This window comes from Paramormyrops kingsleyae, chromosome 19, assembly GCF_048594095.1.
Source record: "Paramormyrops kingsleyae isolate MSU_618 chromosome 19, PKINGS_0.4, whole genome shotgun sequence".
NCBI classification, from domain to species: domain Eukaryota; kingdom Metazoa; phylum Chordata; class Actinopteri; order Osteoglossiformes; family Mormyridae; genus Paramormyrops; species Paramormyrops kingsleyae.
This window is the reverse complement of record NC_132815.1, coordinates 8,974,787-8,996,005: the sequence shown is the minus strand read 5'-3', so window position 1 is coordinate 8,996,005 and position 21,219 is coordinate 8,974,787. Positions and strand designations below refer to the sequence as shown.

General features: G+C 43.6%; 1 protein-coding gene across 3 annotated transcripts; it reads right to left on the bottom strand.

The window, feature by feature from the left end:
• Positions 1-402: 402 nt before the first annotated feature.
• Positions 403-19,484, bottom strand: slc5a6a (solute carrier family 5 member 6a). Of its 3 annotated transcripts, none has more exons than XM_072703045.1 (17): positions 19,305-19,484; positions 10,717-10,908; positions 9,404-9,935; positions 8,313-8,378; positions 6,845-6,896; positions 6,438-6,505; positions 5,881-6,035; positions 5,203-5,343; positions 4,484-4,613; positions 3,996-4,084; positions 3,683-3,795; positions 3,092-3,159; positions 2,782-2,868; positions 2,330-2,484; positions 1,997-2,100; positions 1,669-1,805; positions 403-1,478 (listed from the first exon to the last, which is right to left on the bottom strand). In XM_072703045.1, the coding sequence occupies exons 3-17, from the start codon at positions 9,749-9,751 to the stop codon at positions 1,308-1,310; spliced, it is 1,884 nt and encodes a 627-aa protein (XP_072559146.1). In that variant the 5' UTR covers positions 9,752-9,935; positions 10,717-10,908; positions 19,305-19,484; the 3' UTR covers positions 403-1,307. The 3 variants fall into 3 exon arrangements, with proteins under 3 accessions (XP_072559146.1, XP_072559148.1, XP_072559147.1); XM_072703047.1 differs by having other exon boundaries at positions 10,717-10,833; XM_072703046.1 differs by lacking the exon at positions 19,305-19,484 and adding an exon at positions 18,407-18,585.
• Between the last annotated feature and the right edge of the window lie 1,735 nt (positions 19,485-21,219).

The following is a 21,219-nucleotide window of genomic DNA, read 5'->3' as shown; positions in this document are numbered from 1 at the left end:
ATGGTTTCTTATGACACACAGATGTAGTATGAAATACACACAAAACGCTCAAAAGAGCCGTTTTCACAGAATGCTTCATGAAATTAAAGGAAACCATCAGACATAAACACGTTCTTCTACAAACCACGCAAAACATCATTACATATGCAGTTTAAACCGGCAGTTTAAAGTTTCTCAGCTTCTACACTCACACGTGAAACAACGCTTTGTCAAATATAGTTGTATAAGAATTCCTGTCAAGACCAGGCACTGATGAACTCTGTACTTTGTAGGACTGCTGGATGTAGATAATTCACACAAACAAGATATTCAAACTTTCACATGGACAGTAGTGTTTCTCCGCTTTGATGTCCCTGATGTAATTTTATTAACAAAATGAAAAACTAAAACTGAAAACATCTGAGGTTAGGTCAGAGAGGCACTCAACAACACAAGACCCCTTTAGGTCAGAGAGGCACTCAACAACACAAGACCCCAGACCACAAACCCGACCCTAGTCATACTGGGAACTCTGGTTCCTTCCATTAACCATACTGGGGACACTGGTAGTAAGTATTAAAGCCCAAGCCCACAGTGACCCTATGTCTAACACAATCTTTGCTCTCCGCTAACCACGTGGAACTCCTGAGCCCTGAGGAACCTTTTCAAAACAGGTCCGTTGAAGGTCCAGAGTAATCAGCTTTGTTCATCCCAGAATCTATAAAGCTAAAGCAAAACATGTTGAGTATCTGCAGAAGTGGACAGTGTTCTCCAGGTTCTCTCACTCTGGAGTTTGCTTATAAATGGCACATCTCAGAGCATCTTTTCTTTTCTTTTTTAAAATCATTATGTTTACAGTTGATGCTTCCAACTACAATGCAGTTCTTCAGTAGATTCATGCCAACAGCCTGCATGAAGTTCAAGGTCTACGATCTTCTACAGTGGAGTTCTAGAACTAACTCAATTTTTCCTCACAGTGATTGATGCATATTCGTGAATTACAAAGACGGTATGAAAATATTGGTGACAACAGCACCTGAGTGCATTTCAACTCCCCACGGACAACCGTAGAGTGTCTCCACGGCCCAGACACATGATTGGCCGTCTTTCTTATCACAGCACATGCAGACAAGTGGCCGCCCTACAGTGTGGCTTCAGGGTTTGGCCAGGTCGTAAAATAGTCTACAGTCTGTGGTCCTAATGAACTGCGTTTCATGTGCAGATGACAATTGTTTTCCTAGCCCCCTCCCCTTCACCAGGAAGGCTAGTGGAGCTCAGCATGTATACCAGAACGTTTATGCAGGTAGGTTGGGGAGGGGGGGGTGGTATTACAATGCTGTCTCCAGAACCTCGTGGGCTATGTCGCAGGTAGGAATGGTAGTCTCCTCCTTCGACGGCTCTTCGTCTTCCTCCTCAATCCTGCCTACCTCTTTGCGGTAGATCATTCCATTGCTCTCCTTTTGGCCCATCTGGTAAGGCTGTGTACCTATTGCCTTCGACTGAGACACAGACACAGAAAGACAGATACACAGACACACCTTCTGTTAACAATGGCCCGATCTCAATCTAGCAAACGGTGTGAGGATTTAAGTCCAAATTCAAAAGCGTAGCGTTACGAACATCTCCAGAAGTTTCTTTAAATTTCTTTAATGAAACGGAAACTGAATCGTAGGAGTCCGAGGGACAAACCTGTCCAGGCGGTGACCTCGGCTGCAGCGGAGTCACGCAGCACAGCTTTTCCTTGTAGCGTTCGGGCAGGAAGAAGAGCAGATTACCCAGCACAGGGTACACAGTGCCAGGAGCAACATCCTTCTCCTTCATGGGACCTGGACCAGAGCACAGGAGTATCCGCTGAGCGGAACAGGATCCTCCCATCTGCCGTGTGTGTCCTGAGGGTGGGCTCTGAGGGCCGTGTTCTTTTTGATGGGTGGCAGTACAGTGCGGTGAGGGTGGGGGGTGTGGTTATGTAAGCGGAGGTAGGGGAGCAGCTTGGGGTGGATGGGCAGGTGGGGCTTACCCGTGAGCAGGCTGACGATCAGGCCGACCACAACCACGGTGGTGGAGTTGTGCACGCTGTACCACATGTACGACAGAGAGTATAAAGCCCGGACACCTGTCGGCCTGCTCCAGAAGAAACACCTTTTAGGGATCGTCGGGGATACTGACCATAGTACACATCGCAGGCTAAGAGCTACAGACTTCCTAATGCTTATTGGTGGCTTATTATTTCTAGAACAATGCGTTTATTAACACAATTGCTAATGATTTTTGCCAAAATTGCTTCTTACAATTCAGTTAACGGGTTTATAATTCAGCATTTTTCTACCATGGATAGTTCCTTAACCCTTGCCTGGATTTGGCTGTGACAGCAGTGACGATAGAGGTGAGGTTGCCGGCGTCGGGCCCGAGAGTTGGTGAAGGGGCTAGCTGGATGCGGGCCATGAAGCTGCCGATACCGATCCAGAAGGCCATGACCAGACCTGCCACCAACCCAGTTATGGCACCCTAGGGGGGAACACAACGACGAGGTCAGTTCTGAAGGGATGCACCACACGTTCACTCATTTTGAGAACAAGGCTGGTCTTCAGACTCATAAATCTGAAATCTCAACACAAATTTTGATACTCAGGGAGACACGACCCAAAGTCACTCTTCGTTCATTTTGGCTCTTAATCATTTAGTTGTAGCCGTTTCTTGTATGGGTACACATCATCGGCCAACTGAAAGGTAACTGAACCACAATGCATCTCGGCCAATGAGAAAAGACTTTCAAAGTTCAACAGCTGACCACTAGGCACTTACCACAGAGTTTGCCCATGGGAAGAACATTCCAAGGCAGAAAAGGCCCAGAAGTGGACCCCCTACCATCCCAAAAATACTGAGTGCCGCCTGGCAGATGAAGGGGGCGCGCCGTGGGGTGGGGAAGGGAGGGAGAATTTTATTTCAGTTTTAATGCCATCATTATGTTTTAGTTTCCATGCTCTGACAAGGACAAGAGGAAGGTACATGATGGAGAACAGGATTCCTAAGCAGGAAGGAGGTGCGACAGGAAGAGGAATGCATGCTACTCACTGCACCCAGAGGTGGATCGGCCATCCGACGGTCACCTTACCTGCAGTACAGATCCCATCTGGGAGGCTATGTACGCCATGGCAAGACACACCAGCCCATAGGACAAAGCTGCACCAGCAAACGGGAAGAAGGGAAGAGCCACTTAGCCTCAGGTTCCAGCCCCAGAAGGGGATGATCTATCATAACAAAACTGATCCACTTCATCATATTTCTAGATGGAAAACTTGTTAACAAAAGGTCAGAGGGCAAACAGCAAGTAGTAACTGAAAGAAAAGAAGGCTTATAGTTTAACATACTGGCAAATACAATAGGTCTAAGTAACCATAACACAGATGGGAAACAGTAATGAAGTTCCATAGTCCTTAGGGTATGTTACTAAGCATTATCAGATAGCCCAACAATTAAGGACATGCCAGCCAATTAAATGTAACTTGAAGTCTCAACTGGGAATGTCAGGTGGCCATCAAGCAGAGTTGAGTACAGTCTACTAAGCAATATTTTGGGCATCCGCCATTGTAGAGGTTAAGGAAATTAACTCTAGGTTTGTAGGTTTAATTCCCAGGAGGTGCTTTGCTGCGGATGCAGAACAAACATGGATGGTGCTAAACTGGGAGAATAAACCAGTGCTGACCGAGACCCTTGGACAGCAGCGTCGCCCTGGTCTCCGTCATCGTGGGGAAGTGGGGCTTTATCAGGTCCTCCATGGTCACCGTGGCCAGGGAGTTGAAGGCGGACGAGATCGTGCTGTGGAGGGAGGGAAACACAAATCAGCACAGATGCGGCAACACTGGGTCACAGCACCCCCCTCTGGTCAGTGAGAAGATTTTTAATTACAGTCAATTACAGTGAGTATGTAACATGTGATATAGGGTTTTTTTGTTTAAATACCAATTTTCTCTGACCTATAGAGTTCCGTCGCAGGTTTATCATTACAGGGGCTGTACCTGAGGGCTCCGCTGAACAAGCAGGCTACAAAGAGTCCAGGCAGGCCTGGCAGGTCTTGCAGCACGTCCATGACAAAGTATAGCACCATCTACAGGAGAGGAGGATACATAACAGCATAGCTAACCCCTTTCTAGAACATTTACACTCTTCACCTACAGTACAGATGGGTTTTTTTTTTTTTTTTTTTTTTTAATCCGGCTAGGCACAGAACCACCTGATTAATTTCGCTGTCATTAACAAATCCAAAGAGAACTCCTTCAGGACTATAAGTGAATGTCCCTGCCTTACATCTGTAATAGCTAAATATTTTATAAGTTTGGTTCCCAGAAACTGAAGGTAGGAATAGGTCAAAATTAAAGACGGATTATTTATTGATGGTGGGAGACAACCATAGGCCAAGGACCCTTGCTTCTCCCAAACACTTTGCACGGGCAGAACAAACAAGCCCATAATGTCTCATGGCTCCAGCCAAGGGACTTGGACTCACCTGGTCATTTGAGTGAACGTACCCCTTGTCCAAGGGGCTGTCCTCACCATAACGAGCAAACATCACCAGACCCATGAGGCAGCCCAGCGCCAGAACAATCTGCTGGCAGGGAAAGACCACGTAGCAGGACCTGAACAGAGAGATGCGAGGAGAAGGCTGAAGACTCAGGGAAACACGTCTGCGAGGACGGGACCATGTGGCAGATTCAAGATCACATTCAAGAACAGATCATGAATAATGAGTACAGAAGCCTTCCTTGACTATCTGATACACAGATATATTTCAAAATAGGACTTTTACAAATCGCAACTAACTGTTATACAAACCTGACAGATTGAATGAATAAGAATGCACAATCATTTTTACAAAGACTAGCAAGATTCTTGTAAACACAGTTTGATAGTACATTAAGCGATCCAAAGTTTATGTTCTGTGGTGAGAAAATTTTGATCCGAGCAGGTCTGTGTCAGATAAAACTGTCACTTATCCTAACCCAGTCCCGGTGGAGCCCCAAGACGGCCCACATTTCTGCTCCCTCCCAGCAAGAAGAACATGGACTGTTTGGGGTTCCCAGAGGAACAGTTTGAGAAACACTGTCCCAATAAGTCTTTTATAACCTCACAGTCAATGAGACACCCTCCAGGGAACAGGCCTTGTTACTTCAACAAAAGGCTTGGGTAATATTACGAGGCGGGGTGTGGAGGGGGCATGGTGCTCACATGATGGCCTCCTTCTCAGTGCGGGAGCTGAGGTATCTTTGCACTTGGGCCTGGTTCACCCCATACAGAGCCAGCATGAGGAAGATGCCACCCACTCCCAGCGTCCAGAAGGTGTGCCTCTCCAAGGGGTCAGGGTTCAAACTGCAGGGGAGAGACGCAACGCGGCTGCAACGCTCATTCCCATCAGATTCCCCATGGCCACAGCAAATCATCTTCTTCGGTTACAGCAAATGGCACCAAGGTCTAGCGTGGTTCTGAGAAACGGTCAATCCCTCGGGGTTGTGTAATGTTATAAAATGGAACAACACAGGAAAGGTCTGAACACCTTTCTTAAAAAAAATTGAATTTTGTAAGAGGTGAGAAGTGCTTGTTGGAGTTTTATTTACACAAAAATGCTCTGGGGGCGAAATGAAAAATGATTGGTTCAGGGAGATAACCAATCAGATTATAAAGGAGGCGGGTCCAATCAACTAGAGGAGGCGGGATCAAGACATCTGATTGTCTGACATCTGCCTGCTTGACATCTGACCAAGATCTGATTGGTTCTCTCTGAACCAATAATTTTTCATTCTATGCTCAGAACATTTTTGTGCAAGTAAAACGTGCCACGAGTGTGAGGAGTGCGTGGGGGAGATGTGCCAAGTGGACGGGACTCATGAGAGCCACTGGGATACTTACTCCAGGCCAGCTATGCGGCTCCCATTCTGAGCCTTCCTCCAGACCTCAGCGATGCCCCCAGCCTGATGGGCCCCCACCACTATGACCGCCAGCTGGCCCGCAAACATAACCACAGTCTGGAACACGTCCGTCCAGATCACGGCCTTCAGCCCACCCTGCGGTGAACAAAATGCAATAAGGCACATCACAGTGAAAGCAGAACACACGCACGGACTTCAAATACCCGACCAATTACTTTGGGGAAAGGTAAACACCCAAAAAGACACACTATACTGCATTGCCAATTTCTTAATGACTGGTTGATCTATAACTAAACCTAATACAATAGTTTACAGATAGACCCCCATTTTCTCCCAGACTCACACAGATAAAGGACTTGTTCCACAGTAGAGATAATGATCTTTAAAACAACTATATCAATTCCGAGGTAATAAGCCACTGTGCTTACATTTGTGGGGGGGGTAACAGACACAATGCAGTAAAAAATTTCCAGCAGTGTAGGTAACATGAACCGAACTGTAAGCACAAAGAGGCTCAGAAAAGGTAGAAAAGCTCACCAGTGTTGTGTACAGAGTACAAACAAGACCCATGGCCAGCACTGCCCCCCAGAGATGAAATCCAGTAACTGCAGAAAAACAGTACAAAGCAAACAAAATACCAGTAGTAACTTAATAAGACAGAAAAACGATATAGGTTAGACAGAAATGCAAGACAAATTACAGCAGTCTTTGATAGGACAAAATAACACAGATTTTTTTTTACTATTTTTACTATTTATTTTTCCGACACTCAAGTGAAACCCTGTAAAACAACCACATGATTCTGCACATTGGCAAGGGGTCTGCAGGAGGACAGTGCTTTGACATTGCAGCAGGGGGCATAGTGATTAATGCACAAAATTTTTGACTGAAAGTTTCAAACATGTCTCATTTGCCGCTGCTGCAGTGTCCGTGGCGTTCGTTACCTGCATTGAGGGCCAGTGCGGGGGCGTACAGGACCACACCCATGTAGACCACCTGCAGGGGGCGGCGGAGAGGGGGTGTCAGACCCAGACCTGGCTCCACAAGAGTTCGATTTAACAATATTTTTGTTTGATTTTTAAATAGGCAAGAATAAAAAAAAATACAGTGCATACACAAATGATAAATGATACCAGTTATTGTACTATTTTAAACTTAAAACTTTAAAATAATTATTTGAAAACAAACGAACACCAACAAAATCCAAAGAAAAAGAAAGGAGGCAAGAAACTCTTTTTCACATGCGATACCCAAGTAGAGCAGAACTGCAAAAATCATTCAGGTTTTAAAGTGCAGAAAATACACATATTTATTTACAGGGGGCCATTGATTGTCCATAAAATCTGTTGCTTTTTTACATATTTTAAGAATGGTCTCCATGCATTCTCAAATGTTTTTAGTTTAGCTCTCATAATGTATGTAACCATTTCTAGAGGCAAACTAATTAGCATGTTTTATCCAGTGTTTAATATTTGGGCTCTTCAATGAATGAGATACCTTTGACCATTTTTATCTTTTTACTATTTAGGAGAACTCAGTTAACCATTAGAGAACAGCACAAGGTGATTTAAGGTCTTCACTTGTGTCAGCTAATGCCACAACTTGACTTAAATTGGAGCATACCTGGTATTCCTCCAAGTGGGCACTGCTGTTGTACCTTTTAAGAGGTCAAACTGCATGTAAGTGAGCCAATCAGAATAAAAGTGCCGGTGATGTGTGCCCCTAGTGTTTGCCCATGTACGTGACCGAGCAAGTCTGAGCGCGCCCCGGAATGAACGCATGACTGGGAATAAACCTTATTACCCAACACGCTCTGCCACCTGCGTTCAGACTCCGACTGGACAGATTCGGCTCAGTGCATCCGAATGTGCACCTTCCACATAGCGAGTATAATCAGGATTCATAAAAAAGGGGTCAGCTGAAGGTCACCAGGGCAAACCCTCATACAGTCCAATATTACAGCTGCATAGAAGAGCAAGAAAACACACTACACAACGCCTTCATTAAGGCGATGGTGTAGACTACATAGACTGACTCAGCATATCAGAAAAATAATGAATGAAATAATGACCTGTGTGGTTGGTTCTACAGGTCTATGGGGTTGACAAGATGTATATATGATGCTGCACTTTTTGTTATTTTGAATAATTGACTTCTTAGGTCCTTGCTTTGCTGGACGATGTCGTGTAGCTCTTGCTCCAATATATGAAATACCAGTACAGAAACGGAGCCTGGCTCCTGGCCACACTGCTGCTTATGCTGGTGGAGGTCGGTGTAACCCTCTGCACTGAGACCAAAGGCCGGCATGGAGTACCAGACCTGCCAAAGGGAAACTCGCAACTACCGCGATGCTGGCGGAGGCTTTAGCCACGGGGCCCCCGGGGAGGGAACTCCAACGGCCAAGGCACTCACCATCTGAAAGATGAAGGTCACGGTGCCACAGATCCGCACGGCTTTGCTGAAACGCAGCTCGAGGTACTGCAGAGGCGGGGAGAGAGGGAGAGAAAGAGAGAGAGAAAGAGAGAGAGAGAGAGAGAGAGAGAGAGAGAGAGAGAGAGAGAGAGAGAGAGAGAGAGAGAGAGAGAGAGAGAGAGAGAGAGAGAGAGAGAGAGAGAGAGAGAGAGAGAGAGAGAGAGAGAGAGAGAGAGAGAGAGAGAGAGAGAGAGAGAGAGAGAGAGAGAGAGAGCGCGCGCACAGGGTTCAAGACAGCTCACTTAATACCAGAGCCAAAGGTTGAGCGCTCCAATAAGTCACTTCTTAACTCTTTTACGTCTCAATATTGAAGTCTCAAGGCCCTTTTGCATCCATGAACTTCAACACACACACATACTTTTAGTTTTCTGATAAGCACCAGGCTCCACACCAAAGAACAACAAATAGTTAAATAATCCAACATGGACCATGTTGCAACTTATAGTAGAGGTGTCACAAAATGATGTGTGCTCTTTGGGATTTGAACCTATGACCTTTGTATTGTGAGCACAATGCACTACTTAAGCTACAGGAGCTGTATTATTCTGGGGCAAAAGAAATCATTCCTACTTAAAAAAAAATATATATTGATATTACGTTTTTAAAAAAAATCCCCATACACAGTAACTCAACATAACTTCCTTCAAGCTATTCAGCATATGTAATATCGCCATTTTGTTTTTGTAGTGAGGGTAAATAATAACCCAATTAAAAGATTTATCACCTCAAAAACTGTATGGTTCAATATATGAAATCTTATGTAAAAGCTTTAAGAAAAACTTCACCATTCTGAAAATCTTCCAGCTATTTTGGAAAGCGGATGCGTTTCCACAACAGAGTAGGTTAATGTTCACAGAAAGGACACAGAGAACATGGACATTATCCTCCTCCATCATTCCTACAAATCCCCTCTGGTTTCCTCCCATAATTATAGCATAACCTTGTAATCATGGAGTCGTAACAGAAGGATATAAAACAGGAAATCCACGAGTCACATGACCACATGGCCCCACCCCCTTCATGTTCCACACCTGATAGGCACTGGTGAGGCGCAGCCTGTAGAAGACAGGGATGAAGACGTGGGCCGGGATGAGAAGACCCAGGAAGTAGGAACAGCCCAGGAACCAGTACTGTGTGCCATTGGCATAGATCTCTGAGGGGGCGCCCAGGATGGCCACGGCTGACTGGAAGGTGGCCAGCAGGGAGAGCGAGACGGGCAGGCAGCTCATGCTGCGATCGGCCAGCAGGAACTCCTGCGTGGTGCGCTGGCGCCCCCCGGAGAAGGCGTAGAAGAGTCCGATGCCCACTGAAGCCACCAGGAGGATGGCGAAGATCACGTAATCCACGCTGGTGAAGTGCATCTGAACGGCGTCCGCCATGGCTCCGGGTTCGAGAGCCTGGTAGGATGTGTGTATGTGTGTGTGTGTGTGTGTGCGCGTGTTTATGCTGGTAGAGTAAATCTCAAGGGTGGGGTGGGGCCCGTTTCAGACACTGCCCCCCCGAATTCGACAGGATAGCCTTCTCCAAAGCTCAGCCATTGGGTCCTCAAGGTTAGGCACTGTTCTGCATGGGAAATGCACGACAGACATTTAGCGCCCGATTACCCGGGTCACATCCAGTACTCACTTACACCTAAACCCTAACTCTGGCTCCCCCTTAATCCTCTGTTTATTTAAAGTCCTTCACCTGAGCAACTGACGGTTATTAAAACTGCGCAAATTGAAAATTCAGAGTAATCCTTCAGACTGCTGAAACTGCAAAGAGGCGAGAGCCAAGGTGAGGTGGCCATGGGCCCTAGCCGACAGATTACCCTGTTTACACTGTTTCCAGGGGCGACCGGCCCTCCGTGTCCTGGCCACTATCTGGCCGTCTGTCCTAAACATCTTATAAATACATTTTGTATTGTGTTATCAGGCATTTTCATAACCCAAACCTGAATCAGTTACCCACATTCTTTCAAACAAACATTCAGCGGCCGATGTTTCTTTAAAACTCATCTGGCAATATGATAGGTGACTGTAGACCTTGTACTTTAAAAAAAAAAAAAAAAAACCCTTTTCCTTCCCTTTAATTGACCAATAGGAGAACACAGCTGTTGTACAACTGAGCAAAGTACTGCTTGAAAAACAGCCCAGACAATAACATAAGCAACAAGAATAAGAAGTACGACAATAAAAAAAAAACATAAAGTAAAAATACATGCATTGTGAATTGTTTCCACTTGTCAGCTAAGCAACTACATAAGTGATTAATAAACCATTAACAATCATAATGATAGATAAGAATTGGATTAAATATGGCAGGGAATTATGACATGGTGTAGATAAAAACAACAGATACTCACCCTCAGCACCCTGGCTGACAGACGTACATCAGCCTTCAGTGTCTTGCTACTTTCAGAGCAGGAAAGTTGGTGGCAAGGAGGAGGGAGTGGCTTCCCTGCGTCATCCAATCACGATGGCTGAAGGAAGGAGGGGAGGAGCACATTTCCAGGAGCCAATAGTAACACCTTATCCTTTGAAAGACCCCATATATTCTGTAAACATGACAAAATAATATATTAAATCCTTCTCATAACAGAATGTGAAATTTCCAGAAAACTGTAGCCGTGAAATAGAGTAACCATGACAACACACATATGCTAATATTACTGCTAATGATATTAACTCATCTGCCATACACCCTTTAATAATGGAAAGTTTTTGTGCAAAAACACTACATTTCACAACTAAGTCTTGCTCAACACAACCAACAGCCCAGTTTCTACACTTCAGGGAGGAACTCGGTCGTGAAAGCGAATCGCAAGTTTAATCACACATTTAGGGAAAAGTGAAGATGCTCTGGTGGAATGTCGGTGAGGGGTCTGACCTGAGACCTCAGCTCAGCCAATCACAGCTCTCCTTTCCAAACCAGCATTTCCCAATTGACTGCCTAGAGAAGAGTTAACGTCCTAACAAGGCTCACTGAACCTAAACCCTGCATTGATGCTCCCCTATCAAAACTGAAACACAGATTAAATAAAAAAAAAAAAACAAGCACAAGGCGACATACCATCAATGATAAAGACATCGTCTGGCATTCAGAGGAAACAGAGCGCATGACAAGGTCTATACACACCCTTTCAGGAAGACGCAGAGACACACTGTGCTGGTATAATTATACAAACTTTGATAATGTAAGAGGGCTGACTTTGGCTAAGCAATAAAACCCATACGGATACAGACAATTTGATCTAAGCTCAACCACGGTAACTTGAGAAATATAAATGAAAAGCCAGTATACTTAATTTAACCTGGGGCCCGATTCCAGATAATGAGACTCAGAATGAGACTCAGAATGAGACAAAAAACCGTAACCAATGTCAGAGACGACCAATTCAAGGTGTAAACCCATTCGCTCTGAATGTTACTTTCCCCAAAATGGGTTAATTTCAAAAGCACTAATAGCTACAATTACCCAATACTGTTTCCTGGGCAGTGTGCAAAATCCAGCTCTCGAAATTAACATTCACAATAAAAATGTTACAGTCCTATTATCCATTTAGACCTTTTGAACCAGGTAACCCAACTGTTTAGCCCAAAAGAAAAGTATTAAAAATATTAAAATATTTTGTGGAGACCTCTATTTCCCCCAGTTGTATTTAAATAATTCCACATTATTTGTCTTTAAGTAGACTGAACAACAAAATCAGAGAAACTGTTTTCTGTAAATCCAGGTGCAAGGTGCTTATCTTGCATAGTAAGTACTGGACAATTTACTAGCAATTTAAATAAATCTGTGAGGCACCGAGTTGCCTTCAGTGCTACGTTTGCCTTATCATGTGGGTAATGCCCCTTATTCTCAAAAGCAATTACATTTTTTTTTTACCCAGCTGGATATTTTACTGGAACATTTCAGGTTAAAATTCTTACTCAAAAGACCCTACTTAGAACCAAGACCCTCTGGGGTCTTGAGCCAACAGGCTTTGGGTTAACAGTCTACCCCCTTAACCCACTATACCTTACTGACTTACCAGTCAGTAACAAACACAGGGACCCCAGTTTCTGGCCAGTTTTCTTTACAAGACGCACTAGGGCCCATGACCTCAAGACCCAAAAAGATTCCTGTAATCTGAGATAAGCCCTTCAAGACTGTGTTGATGTTTGTGTCCATGAGGTTGAATTCCATCAAATCACATAAAAAGCTGTTATGTTAGCTCCCTGAACTGAAGTCGTCACACATTTTTCTGCGTACTCACAAACTACTAAGAGGTGTAAAATAGAGAACAATCAAAAATATAAGTACATCCATCACTATACATCCAGTTCAGGGTTGTGGTGAGTTTGGAGCTCATCTCTAGAAGCATGAAGCACAAGGCAGGGGATACGCTAGAGGAGGTATCAGTCCATTGCAAGGCAGACAGGCACACACACACACACACACACACACACACACACACACACACACACACACACACACACACACAAGTTTGAAATCATATCTTTGTGGGGACCGCCCATTCGTTTCTCTGGGGAAAAACTCTAATCCCAACAATGACAACCTTACTGGGACAGTTCACCCCAAAACTGAAAAAGATACATTTCAGAGGGCCTTTAGTGCAATCTATCCATCTAGGTCACTCTTCTGGGAGTTGCCTAGTTTTGAAGATACTGGTCATAGAATTCTTGGTCTTCTCAGGAATATAATGGAACTGAGCGGCATTCTTTCTGTGGTGGTTAAAACACCAGAAAAATAAATTTGAAAAATTCAACCGCAATGTCTCTTACCAGAAATCATGACCCAGTTACCCATTATAATCTATTTTTTAGTGAGCAGTTTAATGTAGGAACTATTTTCTTCTACCATTCTACTATTTTCTTCCACACACCAACTGTATCACTCCACATGAGCATATGAGCAGGAGCACTCTGGTGATATCATCAGCACAGTGATACAATTGGTGTGTTGAAGAAAATAGTAGAACGGTAGAAGAAAATAGTTCCTACATTAAACAGAATTAATTCACTTTCGTTATATTTCAGAGAAGCCTGACATTTCTACAGCTGATGTCTCCAAAACTGTAACCCCCCACAAAACAACCTAGATGGACATATGGCACAAAAGCCCCTCTAAAACAGTTTTGGGGTGAACTGCTCTTTTAACACCTACCCAGCCCTAACCTTAACCATTAGTTACCGAAGAACATACAAGAGTTTTGTCTATTCAAGTTTTTTGATTGCAGTCACAGATTTTTATAAAATTCAGGTTCCCAGAAAAAAAATGTCCCCACATCACATGGTCAAAATAACAGGTTTTTAATCACATGGTGGGGACATTTGGTGCACACAATGTAATATATACATGCCCAGACACACACACACACACACATACACACTATGGACAAATGTGACACCAGTTCATCTAATCATATGTTTTGGACTGCAGGAGGACAATGGAGTATGTAGAGAAAACTGCCTCAAAAACAGAGGGAAAAACTAATTTTGTGTGTGGAATTTGGTTAAACTCACAAGCCTGGAACTGTGTTGTAACACTACTGCCCTCTGACCCCCCACACACCCAACTCCTATTACATTTTACTCAGGAATGTCCCCCTGCTATAGATACTATCACATTACTCAACCCATCATGGTGCTCAATCAGGGGTTAACGCAAAAAGCAGTACAGTCTGATTGCAAAGAACCAAAATGTTTCTATTTTTTGATGAGATCAAGCTGCTCTTGCAGTCTTCCCATCTACTGCACAAGATCTGATGAGTTCTTCCTTTAAATCCAATTAATTTTATCGTTACAGTTAGTTTTCCAACATAGGTGACCCGAAGTGCTTCACACTAACTAATGTTACACAATCATGCACTCTGGTATGCATATAGATCTGAACGAGAGGGGTAAAAGCACACGACTCTATGCAAATTTACAGCACAAAATGATATTTTACTGAATTTCCAAACACAAAAACATCTCATGTATGATGTAGTAAGCATACTGCTAACCCACAAGCACATTTTAAGCAGTCCCTCACAGAACAGTTTTCCAAATGCCCAGAATGAATAAAAAGCGGAGGTTTGTTAAGAAACAGCCATTGGAGAGCGTGCTCCTTTAAGATCAAAATGACTCAGCGCATTTGCTTGTAATCGTAGCTTCTCAGATGATCAAACGGCGCAGGACCGCGGTGACAGCGAGTCCGTTTCGATTTCCCTAAGCCGTCGTGATCAAGCGGCCGCCGGACCTCGGCGATGCCCGATGAGTCCGGCTCGTTACGAGTCAGAGACCCCGGGGAACGCCGCTGACCGCGCGTCTCCCAGCGCAGAGCCCATTAGGCGCGCTGTCCTGCCATCAAAGCCAGTTTATCCTGCCCACGTAGGAGACGGGATTCTGGATCCACACCTTCACAGCTCTGGCCGCCAACTCAAGGGGCATACCCTGTGTTAACGGGGGTAGGGGGGTTAGATAACAAGCTATTCGGCCACATGGCAGCTTTCACAAACGTCACCGGACACTTTCTGCCACCAGCTGCCTCAGATATTCAGAAGTGCCACTCCAGACCCGACAGACACCCTTGATGCGGTGCCATCTAGTGTAAAGGTTCATAAACAGAAGCATGCCCCCCCCCCCCAATGCCCCTCCATCACCAGCAACACAGGGGCTATATATACACTGAGGCATATTTATTCTCCCCCTGAATGACCTTGCAAGAAAGCAACCATGAGCAAGCTTTCAAAACAGATTCTGTAAACACTGAGATCTGACTTTACAAATCTAATTTTAAATAAAGTGGTCATGAATATACAAAGCAGAACATTAAAACTGCAGTATATTTATTTAGCGATGCCTTAACACATGTTTAATGTTCTGAATTTGAATTCAGAGGAATCACATAACCGTGCTAATATATTAACCTCAGAGCATATCACGAGCCTCTGTGTTAGAGACGTGGTGGCTGTAACAGAAAACCACAAAAAACAGACTGCAAAGTGACTAGGAAAAAAAAGTGTGACTAAGGCAGAACACAGCCGGCCCAGAACCGGACCGGTCAGCATTTACAAACATTCCGCAGTAACGTGACAGTCAGAAATTACCATGTGTTCTCTACTCAAAAAGCCACAACACTGTCTGGCTAAATACAGCGACCTGGATCTGAATCCAAGACAAGCAGCTGACATAGGGATCTTGGCTGGTTACCATTACTGGGGGAGCCATTTGAATCTACACCAATGCTTTGCCTTTAAATTAATATTCACGCATTTTCCCTCTCAGTAATACAGTTCATTTCTTAATACACACCGTGATCTACTGACACAATATAAACCTCTGTTGTTTTAACTGAAGATCTGTGTTTTGTTGCCGAGTATGACCATACTCATGTGAATGGTACGTTCTCAGCAAATTAAAAAAATAATAAAAGCCCATTTATTGTAGTACTGCAAGGTACACATGTGGAAATTGCAGGGAAGGCCCACAGTTGCCTGGAAACGGGGATTAAAATCGTAAGTCGTCAGTGATTGTGCAGCTGAAGGGGACTAAAGAACAGCCCGGTTCCATTCAGGTCACTGTGACAACCACCGCCCCCACCCCCGAAACCTTAGCCTACACGCATGAGAACCGGCAGGTGCTGGTGTGAAAAGGCTGAAACCAGAAGGGTAAGCAGACCTCTAAACCAGAGTTCCCCAATTCCGGTCCTGGTGGGCCAGTCTACACCACAGTTTACAGGTCTCTCTGCTCAAACACACCTTGTTCAGCTTACCAGCTAATTGCAGGTAAAAAAAAATAGGTGCATTTGGGCAGGGAAATCTGCAAACTGTGGGGCAGACTGGCCCTCCAGCACCGGAATTGGGGAACCCTGCTGTAAACCAACACAGAAAACAGTCAGTTATGCAGATGCAGAGAAGATGAGCGCCTAAAACCAGACAAAGAATTCATTTAATATTTTCTGAAGAGCAACTGTCGTTAAATCAGGGTTTTCCAGAATGGCAAATCATTACAGTGGTTATAATGAATGACACATTTGTGGCTCCGGTCAACCAAGACAAACTAAACCAGGACAGACCTAAGGCTGACCTCTTACCTGGACTGTCCGAGCAACACTGTCCCTTTGTCATCCAACTTCAGGCTAATTTTATATCAACAGCTTTTAATGGGCAAGACATCTCCAGCAAGAACAATAGCCCCGACATCGCATCCAATCCCACAGTAGGTACTAGAGGCTACATCATGGCTATAAAAATATAGAACAGGCCTTCAGTTATTAAATATATAACCACTGCTTTCTCCACCCACCTACCTAATGTTAACAAAAGGCCAATGTTTCATGGCTGTCAGGATTCGTGTGATGGTAAGCCCATAACAAATGATTCTTTACATCTGGAGCATGTAATGTGATGTAAGAGGGGGTGGACAAAATAACAGAAACACCTCATACAAAGGACCTGGTAAGGAGTACGGCCTCCCTTCAATCCGCAAAATACTCTCATACAAGTCCAGAGCTGCGTGCAGTGGGACATTCGCCTACCCATCAAGAAGAAAAATTTCCAGTCCTTTGAAGGATGAAAAAGGTTTGAATCTATTTTTCTACTATGCACTCCAGAATTCTAGGGTGTTCAAGGATATTGAGGTTTGGTCAATGGGAAGGTCATCAAAAGCATTTGACCTAATCTTGTCATTGTAGAAACCATTCCTGAATCGGTTAAGCAGCGTGTTCGGGGCATTTTCAGCTTGGAGTGGGAGAACATTACGAAGAAACATTGTTTTTACCATAGGCCTCACTCTGGTCCTGTACAATACGCTTGTGGGAGTTTTACTTTCTGAGGGCAGAAAGAAACATGACTGGCTATCTCTCTGAACTAATCAGATTTTAGAGGAAGTGGATCCAAGTAACTGGGTCAAGACATCTGATTCGTTGGTCCTGCCTCCTGTAGTTGCTTGGACCCACCTCCTCTACAATGTGATTGGTTATCTCTATGAACCAATCATTTTTCCTTCTACCCTCAGAACATTTTTTGTATAAGTAAAACTCCCATGAGCGTATAATGGCCTCATGTCCCTTGGCCAATACATACTCAGGGCTCCAGGTTTTGTGCTCTTTACACTAGATAATGTGTCTTTGTGAACTGGCCTTGGCTACTAGCATTTTTCAAATGGCAACCATGCCACAACCTGTGGCTTTGTAAAGCTCACAATGTACAGCTGTTTTTGATACTGAGTCACAAAGATTTGGTCGTAAGGAGGTAGTTTTGTGGAGTTTAGCAGCTAGCCTATTATCCGTTTGCCTGTCCCGCTCTGTGAGACTCGACTGCTGACTACTGATGTAGTTCGTCCTGGGTGAGCATATGCGGTCATAATTTTATTGGTATTTTGACTTGTTAGTTGGCCTGCATTGGTAAGACAACTCACATCCACTGAACGTGTGGATCGGCAAACCTCTTTAAAGCTGAAACATACTGCTAGTTAGGATACAACTTAATACGACTCACCTGAGCACCTGTCTATAACTGCGATTTAGTTATTTCAACGTTAGTCATTTATACTTTGTGTTTCCGTTATTTTGTCCACCCCCCATATCTCTATCAAGTTTCCCCCTAAAAATCTAAAGAGAAACTGGAAGACTTATGCCCTCTTTGCTTTACCAAAAATTTACCAAGCAATTTTATGCTGTATACAAATAAAAACGTTAAACATTTTATTTACAAAACAAAATGGGCAAGTGCAAAACAACCTAAAAATATCCAGCGATTAAACTCATCACTGTAAGTATTCTTATATCTATTTTCTGACATCGCTTTTATATAGTTCAAGGATAAAATCAAGAGAATTAGATATTACCAAATGAAAAAGTTACTGTTTGGGGAACAAAAACAACAACAACCAGTAACAGTTACTGGGAAAACGACCCAGACTTTGCTTGGGAATTGTGCCATTTAATTACTTGAGTTCATTTTAACACCATAAAGGTAGATTAACAGCCACAAGTGCTGCCCAGGATTCAGACTGCCTGACCCAGTGACTTCAGGCACTAAATTACAGAGGAGGTGCATAGCTTACCAATTAAAGGAGCAGACTGGCCTTCTTGAAAATGATCAAATCTTCCTTAACCCGATATAATTGTTGTTTTTTATAGATAAATTTCCATTACAACACTGAATGGACTGTGCAGTTTGCATCACTTAACTGGTACTCCAACATAAAAAAGGTTCTTGTTAAATGTTAATTAGTTATTAACCACTCACAAAGTCATGCGCTGACAGTGTCATCGTGACTGATTGGGCTAAAACAGATGCACCAGGTAATATCTGGACACCTCATTCTGCTGGAAAAACCCACGTGTCCCCGTCCTCGATGACGCAAGACGACGTCATAGCAGCTTTTAATTGAGCAATGGTCCCCCCCTCCATTTACCAGCCGACAGCAGGCAACGTGGTAGCATTACTCTATAAACTAACCCTCCACACAGAACGATCGATATTTGGTCCCAGTGACACACGTTTGACAATAATCAACTAATCCTTTATGACGCCCGCAGATGGAGGTGAAATGCAATATCTGAATAACTGTAATGATAAATAGTGTGAACAATTGCAGTTTTACGTGAAATCCAAAATGAACAACCAAGGACAAGTCAAATTCCATTCGAGATCTAAATCTAAAATTTAGTTCCTGACGCCTAGACGTCCAGCAGTACAGACTGCCTGGGACGACTGGCCAAGAATATTTTATCGTGAGCTAATCGTCTTATTTTATTTTAAGCCGTGAGTTAAAGTAAACGCACGTTGCCGGCGAATCATGTGGAAATTAGGGAAAGACACCCTGTCCTATGTAACTATTTTTCACGCTACCATAAACCCCGGACACCAAACTGCGTAGCTATGTCAGTCTAAACACTCTACCATCTAATCGTTGTATCCCTAAAAAACGCCTGTGCCTAAACAGCTGCTGCTCTTACCCCCCAAGCGGCGGTTCATCTCGGCGTCTGACAGCGGCGTCGTCCACCTCTATCGCAGTCCGAAAGTCCGCACCTCGGAGCCGATCCGCCCCCTCTCCTTCAGGGCAGCCAGCAACTGCACATCGCGGCCATGTGCCGATTCCTTCCGTCGCAGCAAACGCACATCATCACAGTCGTAACACCGGCGATCTCGCCAGCCAGCTGTGTGTTTGTATGAATCATAATGTCACGAGTTATCCTCTCGTGTTTTATTATCCTTATCTAGTAGCGAGATGCACCTCTAACAGTCAGCACTCATTACAGGTCTTTTTACGATAAGGTTTACAGCATTCTTCAGCTATTATTACGGCTCTTTTTATGATTAGATTGCAGCAATTGCTTTGATTCACCTTGGCTTCAGTGTTATTACCTAAAGAAAATTAAGGTGAGATTTATTAAGGAGATGTAAGGACATATAGATCAGGTGACCATACGTCCCATTTTCCCTCTTTTTGGGGACCTGAAAATACCTGAAATATCAGGAGTTTCGCTTGCTTTCATGTTGACATTTGCTTCCTACATTCAATATACTTATTGTCTGCATATTTGCGTCGCTTTAACGCCTCTCTTTGCGTCCTGCCCCCGGTGTTCTCATTTTTGCAAAGCAAAATCTGGTCAGAAGATGAAAAACAACGCATTGATGTCTAAGAAGACCATGCTAGCCATAAGTATGAACTATGGTAAAATTTCTGTAACTGAGTATTATTGACTGAAAAGCGTATACGGATTCCCATCTGGTTAGTATCGGAGTACGAACTGTATAGGTGATACAGGCGGTGTTACAGCTGTCATTGGTAACTAATGCGATTTTCTTCTATAGATTTGCTAACTTTTTAACAAGTTTCCAGGAATCCTTTATCAGGCGCTTTATGACTTCTTACGAAAAGGGATTTTGATCAATGGCTACAGCTCTTTAAGTGTCATTAAAGGGTAGATTAGGGGCGCACGTGAAATTTGTATTCTGATAAAATTCTGCTTAAAACGTAATCTTACTCATGAAGCATCCACATAAATTTGCATGTGTAAATTGTTCCTCGATCGCTGATTGTGTTTTTCCGTAGTTCGTCCTTCGCCGTGTTCCTCCTTCCTGAAACCTAAAACCTAAAAATTTATCCCTCAATGTTACTCTGATTTTTGTTCATTTCAAGCAATACGTGTTAAATCTATGTGAATTTTGAGCTAACATAATCATCAAGACTTTGCGGCTGCTTTGTTGATTGAATCATATCAAAGACATTAAGCGTTTTAGAAGTTAAAGAATATTTCTAATGGTGGACAAACCTGTGCAGGGCCTGAAACAGTGTCTGACTGTAAAAAAGAGTATTCCAAAGTCTTTAGTGTGCACTAATCCTACACCATGTTCCAATATTAAACCGCGTGCCTACTCCAATTCTTCAAATTCCTAACTTAATTTCCTCCGGTACTCCACACAAAGAGATTTGGTCAGATCTACTGAAATATTTAAATCCAACTATTTTGTAACAGCTTATACTGCTCATGATTGCAAATGGGGGGGGGGGCACCAGGTTGGGCTAGAGGAAACCTGACTTTCCTGGCACAACGTCAAGACAGGTGAAATGAGCATTAATCAGTAAGTAAATCTGGCAGACCTACCTTTCTAAGTGATGACTAAACTAGACTTACTTTGATAGGTGGGTAAAAAAAATATGATTAAAATAGATTTTATTTTTAATCAGCTACCAGTATTATGCTGTCTCTCATTTAATGTGGTTCCAGTGAGTTTAAAGCATTTCAATTCACTTACATTAGTTACCTCCATGTTAAAATGAATGTGACACTGAGTAGCTAGTGGCAAAAAAGCTGGAAAAATGTATTTCTCACATTGTTACAGAAATAGAATTGCTACTGCCTCAGC